The sequence below is a fragment of the Nilaparvata lugens genome, chromosome X, assembly GCF_014356525.2.
Source record: "Nilaparvata lugens isolate BPH chromosome X, ASM1435652v1, whole genome shotgun sequence".
NCBI classification, from domain to species: Eukaryota; Metazoa; Arthropoda; class Insecta; order Hemiptera; family Delphacidae; genus Nilaparvata; species Nilaparvata lugens.
In genome coordinates, this window is record NC_052518.1 from 37690284 (window position 1) to 37706066 (window position 15783).

The 15783-nt window shown below is 36.8% G+C and overlaps 1 protein-coding gene across 1 annotated transcript in view; it reads right to left on the bottom strand.

Annotated features, from left to right (window-relative positions):
* The window catches only part of LOC120354999 (dynein heavy chain 7, axonemal-like), a 714404-nt gene that overhangs the window by 568093 nt on the left and 130528 nt on the right, over positions 1–15783 (bottom strand). Inside the window, exon 11 of the mRNA XM_039443223.1 lies at positions 14788–14965. Within this exon, the coding sequence (XP_039299157.1) occupies positions 14788–14965 (178 nt within the window). The remainder of the gene's footprint in view (positions 1–14787; positions 14966–15783) is intronic.

A 15783-nucleotide genomic window follows, 5' to 3' on the forward strand; every position in this document is an offset into this window, starting at 1 on the left:
ATACAAATCAAAAAACTTTGAAAAATAGCACCATTGGAAAGTTTATTTTTAGCCTTTGGACAGCATTAAGATGTAGACTGCAACAGAGTATTAGGCCTACTTAACTTGGTAAGTGATTGAAACTACAATTTCTATAAGTTGTTTAACACACCTGTTCAATTAAACTCGTCTGAACTTTGCATGGGGTAATTCCTTCACCAATTCTTCAAGATCTGGGGACTGAACTATTTGATGTTTGCTAGACCACTCATATGTTCCTGGGACATTGTTGATCATTGTGACCACTCATTTGTTCATTAGCTCGAGGTTGGAAAAGCTTCTTATATAATTCTACTATTCACATTTGATATTATGAATTCATTATTTATTTGTATTTTTAAATTTTCTGTTTCTTGAAATTTGCTGCCCCCAAAATCTGCTGCCCTGGGCAGCCGCCCGGTGGTCCGCCCACCCATGGGCTGGGCCTGAATTCACCTCAAGCTCCCAAATTTTTTCATGCAGCCATTGATTCTCAACTTTCAGTGCCTGGACTTCTTCAAGAATGTTCTTCATTGCCATTGTGACAGCATTTTGAACGGACTCTTCAATTTGCAGTCGCATTATAAGAAGGGCCTCCTCAGACAATGAGGACTCAGAAATAGGTGGGGAACTCTCTGGCTTCGGAGCGTTGACCCAGTTTTTATTTGCCTCTAGGTCTAACCATTCCAAGTCCAAGTGAAGATAGAGAGAGATGGAATCCAGTAGTGGAAGATTGTGTTCAAGGTGGAGATAGAGCGACATGGGATCCAGTAAAAACTGCAAAAGAGAAGAAAAAGCCAGCAGAAAAACGAAAAATTTTTGAAGAGAGTTATCAATTGAGAAAAGATACATAATACAACTGATAATGGATAATATTTGCATAAAATGGGAAAGAAATAGTATGATTCAATGTGAGAAAGAATCAAATATCAAATATGGATATTAGTAGGAAGTGATCAGATAGATAGAAAAAAGGTGGAAAGAGAAATGGAGATAGGGAGAGAAATAAACATTTGAACATGCTTGATAGCTAGTGGAAGAATCACAGGGAAAATAATAATAATAATAGAGAAGAAGAGAAGAGAAAGAAGGAATGTGCACAATTGAGAAGAACTTATGAAACTGAACTATAGAATAAGAAATAGAACATCGTATTGTGATCTTGAATTAATCAAGGAAAGAAGAAGAAGAAGAAAAGAAAAAGGAAGAGGAAAGGAGAAGAAGAAGAAGAAGAAGAAGACAAAGAATAATAATCATCATTGCAAAAATCACAACAGTTATAATAAATAACTGTAATAATCACAACAATATTCCAGTAACCATAATAAGTATAAGATTGAGAAGCAAAATGAGAAAGAAAAAAAGAAATGGAGGAGATGTTTGAGAAAGTGCTAGATAATTCTATATTAGTTTTAAATAGGATTGAACAGTGAAGTATGAAAAATATTATATGGTATTAGAAGTATAATTTACTATTGGGAGTTGCAATAACGATAAAAGTAGTGAATTGAGTACTGTAATATTTTAGTGATGAATGTCTAAGATAATGTTAAATACGAATTTCCTATTATTGTAGTGAAGGACAACTTAGTCATCGAGTCCTGAAATGATTCAATTTACCTCCATTTTGAGAAGGTCGGTCATCCTCTCAACTTTGTGGGCCCTTTTAGATCCTCCCTCGCTGATGAAGATCTTAATCCTCCTGTCAGATGACCAGACATTCCTGTGCCCATGATTGTCAGCCACAGCGTTGAGGATCTTGAGATGCTCCACATTCAGATCCTCATGAATGGTGACGCCGGAACTCTTCAGCTTCCTCTTAGCATCAAAGATCATCTTCCTGGTCCGGTAGCTGCAGATTCGAACTATGATGGGTTGGTCCTAAGGTTTCGCTTGCCCTTGTTGAGGTGGTTGACACCTTCCAATGAGATGCAAGCGTTTGACATCCACCAGAGTCACGGGCACTTCCAGGTTCTTCTTTAAGACATCAAGCACCAGCAGGTCTGTGTTTTCTTTGTCGCTCTCTGGGATCCCGAGAATATGTATTAAATGTCGGCGCCCATATTGCTTGAGGTCGTTGCCCTTCAGGTGACAAGACACCTCCAGCTCACGAATTCTATCATGCAGCTGCTTGTTCTCCTCCTTCAATGCCTGAAGTTTCTCGAAAATAGACTTTACAGTCATTGAGACAGCATTTTGTACAGATTCTTTGATTTCCTGTTGAATAATGCGGAGGGTCTCTTCTGACAATAATCCAGGAATAGCTGGAGAAGGCCCTGGCTTTGAATCATTGACCTCATTCTCCAGCGTGCCTCTGTTCGGTTGAACCATAGTGTACCGTTAGGTGGATTTACACTTTTACAGGCGAGAAGGTATATTGAAGAATTGGCAATGTATTTTCAAGATAAATAAAAAGAGTGTGAGTCAATCAAAAATATAATTCCACTATTGAATTTAGCTCAAGAAACTCAATAATTTGATGTGTAATTTGTAGTTAATTGAACTGTTGAACCGTATTAGAAGACGGAGCTGACACACGTTTACTCTCTTGACATAACCAAGAGAGAGGGAGAGGGAGGGTGGGAGAGAGCAGATTAAAGAGTAATAGACCTTCAGCACATGCCAAAAAAGAGTTTTTTTATATATAGTTGTAGTTTTATTCGTTGAGATTGCTTCTCTCTATGACTGAAGCTATCGCATAGGCTGATATTGATTCACTCTAATCTGTCAGTATTAACAGATTAGCAGCACATTCTCTACAGAATCTCAAAGTGAGTAATAATTGATTAATTCAAATAATTTGAATAAGTAATATTTCTTGCTCCATATTGCAGAATCCAACAGTGATCAAATAATAGTTCCATCAAGTGCAGACATCAAATTAATAAGCAAGCTCTTGTAATGTGAATTGCAACAAATAACTATTATACTAAAAGATTCAGTAATTTCCCTAGCACAATTCAAATAATAGTATACATCACTCCAATTTGAAGTTTAAATTCCACTATTTAATAGCAAAATAATATATATGATCAAATCAATTTGAAGGTCATATTCCACTATTTAATAGCAAAATGGTATGTATGATCAGATGAATTCGAATGTTATATTCCTTGATTTCATATCACAACATAGAACTAGCACATTTATTCCAAATAAGCAAATTCTTGTAGTGTGAACAGATTTTATCTAATGAAAATTAGTTTTCCATAAGTATAATAAATAGATTTAATAATAGTTTATAAATTTCATATAATAGTTTTATAAAGATTCAAATTATCAGTCCACATACAAGTTTAAAATAATAAAAATAATAATAATAATAATAATAATAATAATAATAATAATAATAATGAACCTGCAGGGGACAGAGTTCTGTTTGGGGTGTGGTGATCCCCCGGGGTAACCTAGCAAGTAGTTGATGTAGACTGGTTGGCAACTAAGATCGTTGCATCCCCGGTATTAGGGTGCTCAGAAGATATATAAGAGTACCTCAAGCATCAACTGAGCATACCGGAGGCGTGTGTTAGCATCTCACGTTCTCTGAGATAGCATCGCTCCTAGAGATACAAGGAATAGCATTCGGGGTGGTACGGGGCTGAGGGCTGTCCCTGTTCGAAACCGTCGTTATACACAGCCTGTGGGTGATGATGTAGGTGAACCAAGTGGCGCCTGTCCCCCAGCCGGAACCACAAGGAGGCAACCTAACAATGAAATAGGACCTGGACCTGTCAATACACAACCTGCTCAAAATGTTTCCCCTGATCTACAGAGGACCACTAGAGCAGGTCTGCCTAGGCAGTGCATGAAGTGGACACAAGAAATGAATACCTTCATCATGCATGCCTACTACAAAATAACAAGATTAGAGTCAGTTAATATATATCGTCGAGAGCTGCATACTGCTTTTTCTGAACGATTTCCCGAGATGACAGTAACAGAGCAGAGAGTGGCAGATCAGCGAAGGGTTATTGTCATGAATAAGTTGATATCTGGTGTACGTTTGGCGAAGATAAAAGAACAGGTGGCTGTAGAGATAGCAGGGGAGGAAAGAGAAGCTTTCAACTTGAATGAGGTCATTCCTGAAGTGGGAATTCTGAACAATGATATCAATCATGGAGAGATTCCTGTCCTCTTGCCAGAAATTGCTCACCCAGTTCCACTCAATGAGGTTGGTGCAGTGGAGGGTCCTGATCAGGAGTTGAGGGAGGAAATTGAGTTTAGGAGAGCACTTTCTGAGTTTGATGGGACAGATCATCCAAGTAGGCCAGCAATACCTCGGGTACATCCCTCAAGAAACCTGTAATTGGCTTGCCAGAATATGAATGAGTTGATACCTGGAATCATTGATTTGGATAAATTGACATTTGATGAACTTCATTCATTCATGTACTACTCAGTTGTGGCAATTGTGAGAGCAATTGGAATTGATGTATCTGGTGCACAAAGAGTACTCAGGAAGAAAAGTATACCACCTTGGGAAGACAGACTCTGTAGACAGGTTGATATGCTCAGGAAGAAAATAGGACAACTTACTCAATACATGATAGGTAATAGATCAAGAAAGGTTGTTCATGCTTACCAACAATTGAGAAGAGAAGCATCACATCACACCAACAGGAATCCATTGAATAGAACCCCTCAAGAGATGCTAGATACCCTCACTCAGAAGCTGGCTGTTAAGGCTAATAGGCTGAGACGTTACAGAATATCATTGAGAAGGAAGGAGGATAATTATGAGTTTCAAAAAAGTGAGAAGATATTCTACAGGGGCCTAAGTGGAAAACAGGTTGAAGATGGAGGAGAGCATCCACAGCTGAGTGAGGTTGAGAAGTACTGAAGAGGTTTGTGGGCGGGTGGCAGGTATCATAATCAAAATGCTGTATGGACTCAGAATGAAAAATATACAGTTGAGCTGGAGCTCAACAAATGCCGAGAATATTGATTGGAACAGCTGAAGTTAGAATTGCAATCTCAAAAACCAGCAACTGGTCTGCGCCTGGACCAGACAAACTCCACAATTTTTGGTTGAAAAGGCTTCCAATCTACCATCAAATCATAGCAAGTCACTTTTCCTTATTTCTTGAGAGTCCCAACAGAGTTCCACAATTTCTCACCAAAGGAGTGACATACTTGCTTCCTAAAAATGGTAGAACTCATAACCCCTCCCAATATAGGCCAATCACTTGCCTATGTACACTATACAAGGTTCTCACTGCATGTATAACAGATGAAGTGCAGTCATACTTGAGTCGGGAGAGACTGCTTGCTGATGAGCAGAAATGGCAATAATATGTTCAAGGCCATCAACACTTATGCAATACCTGTGCTGACTCACTCATTTAGTGTTGTTTGTTGGACTGCAACTGATTTGGAAGATCTTATGAGATCAACAAGAGTGCTCCTCACTAAGTTCAGAGCTCATCACCCCAAGGCCTGTATAGAGAGGCTCATATTGCCAAGAAAGAAAGGTGGGCGCGGGCTAATTGATATAAAATGGGCTTGTGAGAGACAAATCAGAAGCATGAAGACATACTTCATTGAGAAGGAGGGTGGCTTGTATGCAGTTGTAAGAAAAGCTGATAAAGGGTACACTCCACTTAATCTTTCTGAGCTGCCTACTGCGGACTTTAAAACCAACAGACAGCATGAGAGTGAGATTCTGGAGCAATGGAAGTCGAAGCAGCTTCATGGAAGACATGCATTTGCCTTATCTCAGCCTGGAGTTGATGAGGAGGCTTCCAATGCATGGCTTTGTCACAGGGACCTGTTTATTGAAACAGAAGCATTCTTGGTGGCAATAAAGGATCAAGTAATTGCAAAAAAAAATATCAAAGGCATATAATGAAGCTGCCTATAAATCATGATTCATGCAGACGTTGTGGCTTGGCACCTGAGACTATTTAGCACATCATGTCTGCATGTCAATCACTGGCAGCTACTGACTATTTAAAGTGCCACAATGCAGTAGCTGGGATCATACATCAGGACCTCGCTCTGAAGTACCAAATCATCAATCAGAAGCTGCCCTACTACTTGTACAAGCCATCTCCAGTCTTGAAGAATGAGACACAAAAGTTATATTGGGATCGGCCGTTGCTGACAGACAGAACAGTTGCTCATAATAGGCCAGATATCATCCTCATGGATGAGGTAGCCAAGGAAACAACACCAATAGATGTTGGCATACCATGCTGCCACAACTTGGACCAGTATTATAATGAAAAGGTCTCCAAGTACCTTCCCTTGGTTGCTGAGATCAAGGATGTCTGGATGCAAGAGAAGGTCACAATTGTTCCTGTCATCATCTCCACGGTTGGAGTTGTAACTAGAAAAGTGTCAGCAAATCTTTGTCAGATGGGAATATCGAAAAGTGCAAAAAATGCCATGGAAAAAGCAGTTGTTCTCAGCCCAGCATCCATTGTGAGATCATTTTTGAACATTTCAGTTTAGTAATGCACCAAATTCTTGCCAAAGGCCGACTTTGACTGCAATAAACACTCACTTGTCATGTGATGAATGAAATGATAATGATAATAATAATAATAATGATAATAATATTTGAAATAACTCACCTTTGATTTCGTGTGCACCTCATCCTCCTACCCCTCCTCCTCCTCTCTAACTCTCCTGACTGCTTCCTAATGATCGATGAGACTACCCCACGATGAGCAGAGCTCTCGATTTGTCAGAGAAGGAAAGTTGCAATCATGATTGTGATGAAACAACTCAAAGTGCTAGATGTCTGAATGATACTGCACAGAGCTATGCATCTCACTTATAAAGATGTTCGTTTCTCTCTTTCTCTGTTTTAGGTTGAGTGAGTGAGATAGTGCATTTTTGAGCATGTTATGTGCATATGCTGTGAGTAAAAATAACACACACTCTCGCCCCACGATGTTGGTAAGTATTTCTAATTTGAAATTAGTGATCTACACAAAATATTCGTTTTCTCTCATGATCAGAAATGATACCTTAATGTTATGCATCATATTTTTTCATGACAAGATTTCTGTAATCTTTCATTAAAAATCATTTTTTTTCACAACAAATGAGAGTGCATTCCTGAGTCATATCATTATAGGCATAGAAGGAAACACATGTCTTGGAGGAGTCAGCTGTCAAGCATAGGTACATGTAAGTTTCAAACTGAAAATAATCAGACAGATCTATTTTAATCTGTTTCCACTTACACACACATTTCTTTGTTCCTGATTTACCATTCCTCTCTCATTTTTCTGTATTAGTTATTCAGTAATAAACTTAGTACTAGTTAATCAGTAATTAACTTTGTCCTGGTTATACAGTAATAGCATTGTGCTGGTTATGCAGTAATAAACATTGTCCTGCTTCTCATACCCTGTGATTATGTTGTTTTCTTCACATAATCAATTGTTTTTTAGATTTAGAGATGGTAACAGAACGAAGACCTTGCGAGACTGAATTCAAACGCAGCAGATCACATTAGCTTATAACCAATAGAGGTAGAGGAAAGCATAAGTTCAGCTGAGAAAAGTTTATCATCTTCACTCCTGAGAAGAGCTCGAGAGCTATCCAAAACTGCAATAACAGTGATTGTGACAGGTTTTCTACAGTGATGCCTGGATCAATCACATGTGTGGGGGGATTACGAACTTCGAAGACTGAAATCATCCAAAAATGAAATATGACTTCGCAATCACTTTCTGCAGAGAATCTTGCTGCACATGGCTTCTACTACACTGGCAAGAGTGGAACAGTACACTCTGCATTTTGTGAGATTTTTATTAGTCATTGGTCAGATTCTGATAATGCAAAGAGAAGTGCATGCTAGTCCAAATTGTGTGTTTTCATGCTCTAACACATAATGTAACCATGAGAGGGGTGGGTGGATTGATCGTTGAGATTCATTTATTGATCTCGTGGAAAACGTGAGTGCACTAGCCTATTTTCACCAGACATGCAAGGATTTGTGCCATCGGCGATTTGCAAAAAATGATTCTAACCCATATCAGCAGGAAGCCTTGTCACGTGGAATTCTGTCCAATGAATATTATCAGTTGGTATCAATATTATAAAATTCAATTTTAAAAATTTGTTACAGAAAAATTATCGTTTGTTCATCAAAATATTGTACAATGTAGGGGTGAGAGAGTGAGAGCAAACTGTACCAATTGCACAATGCTTTTGCAATAATTTCTTCCATGTTTTCATGAGTCATCTCTTACAATGACAAATGTAGACACTCTGACATCTATAAGTGTTAACTCCAGTTTAAAGTGTAGCACTGTTAACTGTTAGCAATGCTGTGTCAGTAGTATGCAATTGCAGATTTAAAGCACCAATCACGGAGCAGTATTTAAATTAGAGGGCGGAGCTTAAGCCTCCCCAAGGGGGCTCCAAACCCCATGCTTCGCGCGGAAAAACTCCATTTATAACCCCCTCCCCAATCTGCAATTGCCTACTACTTAAGTCTATTTCTAAATAGGTGACTTTGAGAAATAACTCTCAATTTCACATTATAAGATGATTGATTATACATACATCAAAAGCATATCAGATATAGAAAGTAAATCTCTCCTTATGTATGAATCTTTTTCAAAACACCTAGCTTGATTCTTATTTTATAATTCAAATCTATGTTTGGCTTCTCAAATTCTTCCTCCTCCAACTATTTGACACATACAATGCTTCCAAAACTGTGAAATATCTCGTTCATATACTGTTTGATTGAGCAATTCTGTTCCTTCTCCTTCTCCAATCTTCTACACAAGCATAGTAAAGAGTAGTATGGATTGGATTATCTGACACTTGATGAGGGTGAGAATATAATTTTCACTTTTCGTAATAGTTCAAATTATTGTACACCAGCTAAAGCCAATGAAATTATCAGATATCATGTTGGAATGTAAGCTGATCTGGAGTAGTCATGTAGAATATTTATGTAAAGAAGTTGGCATGTTTGATTCGATTAAAATGTAATGTTAGTAAGGAAATCTTGATTCTTAGCTATTATAGTGTTTTTTTCACTCTCGACTTTTCACTCTTACTCTAACTTTGAGTGTGAGGTAATAGTAGTGAGATGAAAAAAGGTATTCATTGCATAGTTGCTATGGAGAGTGATGAAAATAGCACCATTGAACTGAATAGTATCATCTATGTATTTCTACTGTAATCTAATTTATGTTGAAAAAATGTATGTCTAACTAGACATAGAAGTCACCTCATATATCAAACTAACAAAATCCCTAGACATCAGCAATATTCATTGTTCAACAAAGGATCCTGACAACAAAAAATTCATTCCAACAATCTCCTATTGCTTGAAGCAAAGTGTTAAGTTTACTCAAGCGGTGAGTATCTTACCAATATCAATAACTAGAGCGCTAATTGTGATTTAATTTGTTTGAGTGAATCACTTGGACAATGAAGGTTCTTATTCTTCCACTTTACTTTTGATTTCCAGCATTGAGATGTTATTATAGTGTTACACGTTTTCATGAAAGGCACAGTCCTCCATGCTTGTGACAGAAACTTGAGTGATAGAAAATCTATGTTCATTATAGCTTTGTATACTTCGATAAAAACATTTTTCATGCTAAGGCTTCATAAAGTGAACGTTTTTTCAAACCATCTTTCTCCCCCAGTTGACCTACATTTGAGAATTATTCATAGTAAATGCAATCACAAGTCACTTTGATCAAAATTCAGTCAATGTGAGTGCTTCAAGTTTCTCTTTAAAATTTTGTATTTCTTTCTCAAATTCTGCCAGCTGCTTATGCTGCTCCCTAAATGACTGTGTGGCTCCTAAAAGCTCAATTTTCCTCCGTTTTTGATCAATTCCATCTAGTTCCAGCTTACGATTCTTGGCTGATAACACTGTGATAGGAGACAAGGGCTGTATCTATTTAACAGCGTATGAAAGAAGCTTACAGGTTATGTTTGCTCGTTTTCTTAAGACTTGTGGTAGGCTATCAAGTTACCTGTTTCTACAAGACTCAACTCATCTGGGTTAACAACTTTGAATATGGTAGAAAAAACTGTGGTTGACTTGGAGGAATATGTCTCATCAGTAACAAATTTTGTGAGAAACTGATATCATTCTTGTAGCAATTCTACATAATTCATAGGTAGTGAATTGAAACTGAATGCAGAAATAACATAAGAAATTATTTTATTTCTCTGCTCTGAGTGGGTGGGGAGCACTCCAGTCAATTTCTCAATATTGCTATTACCTCAGTAAACATTACAGTACACATCATTATACAGTGAACAACAACTATTTTCTAGATTATCTGTCAGTTTTGAGCACATTTTAGCCAAGCACACAGAATAAATTTAAGCATTTTGAAAATAATTCCCACTATCATTCAAAAGTAACAAGCTATGCCGAATATGCTTAAAGTTTTTGCTGTTGTCTCTATTTGCTAAGCTGTAGTTATAGATTGAAGCTTCCAAACGTGTGTGTAATACCATGCATTTTAGCTACATCAGAACCACTGGTTCCTGATATTTTTTGTTTCACTCCATTGTAATTGTCTTTGCTAAGCACTTGTAAGATCTTTTGATAGTGTCCACTGTGCAATAGCTTCGCTTCAAGTCCATGTTCAGCTGCATCTATTATCAGAATTCTGGACATTGATATATGCTTTCCTGTTGTTGATCACTTGAGGAAGTGGTACATAAGTACTACCAGCATTCACTCGTTGATGCATAATCTAAGCCCATCAACAGCAAGGAGATGACATCTACCTTTTTCAGTTGCACTTCACTCAACTTAGTATTCAATATTTATTAAATTCTAACATTGAAATTTCATCTACAGTATATTGCTATCTGCAAATTTGGGATAATCTTTTGTTTTAAATGTTACATTCATCTTTCTATTCAATTGATTTATATCATTCTACAATCTACTTTATTCTACAATCAACTAGTATGTTAAACTTCACTGCACCTTTCAAAGCCGATGACATCTTCAATGTAGTTATCTTATCTTTTGCATATTGTAGAAAAAAGATTGACATCATGCCGAATAAAGTCTCATATTCATTAACACCCTCCAAGGAGGCTTGCATTGCAAGCAATGCATATAATTTTGGTTGAACTCTCAGGTGTTTTGATGATATAGTTTCTGAATTACAAGTTTCTTTGGTGGTCCAGCAAATTGTATAAATTGGTGAAGTACCTGAATGTCTGTGTGGCTTCTAAATTTTCATTGCATTCATTTTCATGGTTTTTTCTTATGACTGATCTTTTAAAAACTTTACCACATTCCTCACAAATAATGTACATAGCATAGTTAGAGTAAGATCACATGTTGTGAATAATGTACTTTGTATTATTATCTGATCATACATTCCATCAGTTGTGATAGCTATTGTGAATAATCACACCAAATTTTCCCAATATTCTGTACATTGCATGTTTTTAAATGAAACAAGAAGAATTGAATTGAATTGAATCTCCAGTCTTTCTTTCAGTTATAGACGAGTGTGGAAGAGGCTGCTGGAATGAGAAGGAAAGGATGATAACAGAGACAGAGAGAAGAACGTCTGGAGCTTAAAAGGTTGATTACATGTGTTTATGACTGAAGCTATAGCATAGGCTGAGATTGATTCAGTCTATTCTGTCAGTATAACTTGAATTGTTGGAGCATACTCACTAAGCATTTGATAGAATGACAAGTCATAGTATAGAGAGGAAGGATTATTCAGTTAAATCTGGCAGTAACAGACATCCCCAGTTCTGTTATTTCATTTAGAAAAAATCTGTCACTAAGATGATTCAGTTTCTCATCAGAATATAGCATGACCAGAGAAGGAGTCAGCCTTGCCAAGGTTGACTGGCACTAGGAAATAGAGTGTGACTTCTCCAATTCTCTTCCTTATTCTTATTCTTCTTCTTCTTCTTCCTCCTTCTTCTACTTCTTCGTCTTCTTCTTCTTCTTTCTCCCTTCCAATCCTTTCACTCATTCTTCTTCTTTTTCTCCCTTTCCCTTCTTCTTCTACTCCTTCTTCTCCTTCCAAGGTTGACTTCCAAGGTTGATTCACTTTAATCTGTCAGCAGTAGACACATTGAAATAGAGCATGATTATCTATAAATGAAATAGAGTGTGACTATCTATAAATTAATGAAATAGTACATGACTTCTTCTTCTTCTTCTTCTCTTCTTCTTCTTCTTCTTCTTCTTCTTCTTCTTCTTCTTCTTTCTTCTTCTTCTTCTTCTTCTTCTTCTTTCTTCTTCTTCTTCTTATTCTTCTTCTTCTTCTTCTTCTTCTTCTTCTTCTTCTTCTTCTTCTTCTTCTTCTTCTTCTTCTTCTTCTTCTTCTTCTTCTTCTTCTTCTTCTTCTTCTTCTTCTTCTTCTTCTTCTGGTTTGAAGGGTGAGAAGAGGTGGTGGTGCGGCAGGAGCGGTAGTGGTGCGGAAGGAGCGGGGTACATACCATGAGTGCGTGAGGAGTGGTGAGGGGGAGATATCTCGAGAAAAAAATAATCAAAAACCGTAAGTGTCATCTACTTGCTTGTACAAAATTCAATTTTGCATATTCAGACACAAAATTCGTAGTTTACTGTCAATTTCTTTCGGATTTTCTCTGACATGTGCACTACAAGCTCACACTTCCAGCATAGGGAAATTGGCATTGTAAAATGACCTTGACCGCGACTTCAATTGCGTTTAAAAAAAAAAAACGGTGCCTGTACAAAATCTAATTCTTGGATATTCTTCCGACACAAAATTCGTAGTTTATTGTCAATTTTTTTCAAACTTTTTCGGTGCACTTCAAGCTCACGGAGCCATAATGGAGGCCATCCCTGAAGGAAGAAGAGGTAGAGGTCATCCAAGAGCTTTCTTGACAGTGTTATGGCAGCAGGATTGATTGATTGATTGAGTACTTTATTTATGTAGATTACAATATATACTGACTTATACACTTATATACAATAGCTTACAATACAGCAAAGTTATAGATGAATTTACATAATATAGACTAAGAAAATAACTATTGAACTGTATATTATATGAAAAAGCAGGATTGGAGAGAGGCAAAAATTTGAGTGAGATTGACTGGCGACAGGAGAAGATGGTCCGAGCTAGACTGGTCGCTGTGAGGCACTAGAGTTAGGGAAAAAAGAAGAAATGTCACCCGCAATTTGGCAGTAGCTGTTTTTCACGTGAGAATGCAGCTGTTTTTGCATGTTTGGTCTTAGCAGGCTTAGCCACCACAGCAACAAGCAACTTTCCTCCCGAATGTGAGTTCACATATTTAAACGCTTAAAATATGACTATGCTGTTTTTCAACGATCTTGATAGAGCATAAAGTTGAAATATTTTGTCATTTTGAGACATAATTATTCATTGATTGATTATGAGGTGGTGGATTCCTTCTCCTCCAAAAGCAGTATCTGTTTATATCCGTGAAATATTAAAAAAGCCTTTGCTTTTCATCAAGTTATGGCAAACACGACATGCACTTCTTATTGAAGCAGCTGACTGTTCTTGATAGGACAAAGGTGTGGCCGTGTACTGATGTCGTACCTAGCCGCATGTACCTAGCATGTTGAACAGGTGTGCGAGCTCACTTACATATCATAATTTATTCTCGTATTTGCTGGAACTGGAATAGAATATTTTTCTCTTGTTCACTGATCTTTTCTTTCTGAGTTCGTTGATTACAGAGTATTTCTTGATTTGTTGCTGTTTAACAATGTCTTGCGTTTTCTTGTCATTGTCCAATAACTGGAACAATTTGAAAGTGGCTTGTCTCGACCAATAACAAAGCTCATCATTGTTAGGCCAACGAACGGCCAAGCATATTATGGATTCTCTCACACTATAAAATATTTGTCTGCTTGATATAGAAGCGTTAAGTTCACTAGAGATTGATTATAATAAATCAAACAAAGCTAGTTTCTCGAAAAGTTTTAACAGTCGTTTTGAAAATTCCAAGTCAATTTCATGTTAACTAAGCAGTCATGTCATTTTGATCTAGAAAGCAGAGCTTGACTGATCCTAACATTTCTTTAACTCCAATATAAAATCACTATGAGCTCTTAACATAACAGATATACTATGGAGAGACTGAACCTTTTGACTGAACTGTTGATATTGGAAACCGATATAATAATCCCATTATAAAATATGATTCAATATTGAAAATTATATTTATTCTATTATAATGACTAATATAAGTCGGATCAGCAGGGATCCAATTTGTGCTGACTGGAAGAGAAGATACTGAGCAACCATAGTGGTGGAGCTTTCTAGTCTCCACACTAACCAGCAGTATTATTACAGTGTATTTTTCACTTTACTCCTCCTGTCTCAAGAATATATTGACTGGACAGAGATTGGACCTTACCCTGGACCTCACTCTCCAGCCGAAGCTGACGAGATGGTCACCATCAATGGGATTAGTATAATACAAAATTAATTAATTCATATCTATCAAATTTATTATTTGATCATGATGTTTTTTCTCTTGGAAATTTCAAAATGTTCTCAATGAAGTGGAATGTAGAGATTTTTATTAAAAAGGAATTTCTCAATAAATCACATAAATCACCTAGGCCTATAATAATTGAATAATGATTCGTCACAAATGGTGCAGGTTTACTCACTTATTCATCATACATACATAATAGCTGGTCCAATATTTCAATATCATGTATTCTCTTATTCTTTTTATATGAAATTATGCTATGTCAATTAGAAACTCTTATTCTACTGAAAAAAACTAGTCTATTGAAAGAAAAATTCTATCTGAAAATAAGGTGAGCATTCATAGTACCTGTGTTAATCTTGCTGAAGTATTCGTGGTGAATGACATCAGTGCAGGAATGTATTTATCAAATGGTAAGTTTTTCATCATGAAATCCTTTATGAAAAGGCTCTTCCCTGTGCACGGAGGACCAGCAAGTAGCATGGGCAAATTATGCTTGATATGACGCTCAATGAAGTACAAATATCTGATGAAGATACAAATATCTGTTATATATATATAACTGAAGTGATAGATGAAAAAACATACAATATAAAAATATAGACATATAATACAATAGACAATATAACATATAAATGAAGTTATCTCTGATAGAACATGACATAATATTACAGAATACAAAATATTAGGTGTTCCATTTTTCATTGTTTCAGAAATTGATGGACCCATTTTTAAAATGTCATATCCACAGAACTACTTCCTATCGGAAATGAAAATTCTTCATTACAATGTGAAGTGGAGAAGCTTTTGTCACAATGATAATCTCAGCCCCTTATAAGACTAGAAACCCAGAACGCGCAACCAATTAGGACACACAATCAGCTGGGTGGGCGGTCGCTTTTCGCATCACTGGGCATTATTTCCTGTCTAGCCTTTTCGTGATGAGCTCAGTTCGTCATAGTACTGTTATCCGTTTACATTGACGTTTCACACTTGCTGTGTATCTCTGAATACACTATTAGTGTTAATATTCTCCAGAAGGTAGCAGCACATACTTGGAAACACAAAACCACTCTACATTAATCTAGGGATTTCAAGCACTTTATGTTTCTACATCTCTCTAACTCTAAGATCACTCTGCTTGTTTGTTTTGATTAGGAACCGGTATTGGCGTGCTGCCCAGCTCTGTTATTTTGTTATTATACACTATTATAATTACTATCTTACTCCAACATATGCCAGTTTTTTAAAATAAACTGATACAGTAAATATAAAATGGGAAATCAAACAGTTCCACTTCTTTCTGATTTCAATGCAGCTTATTCTGAAAAGGGAGAGGATTGA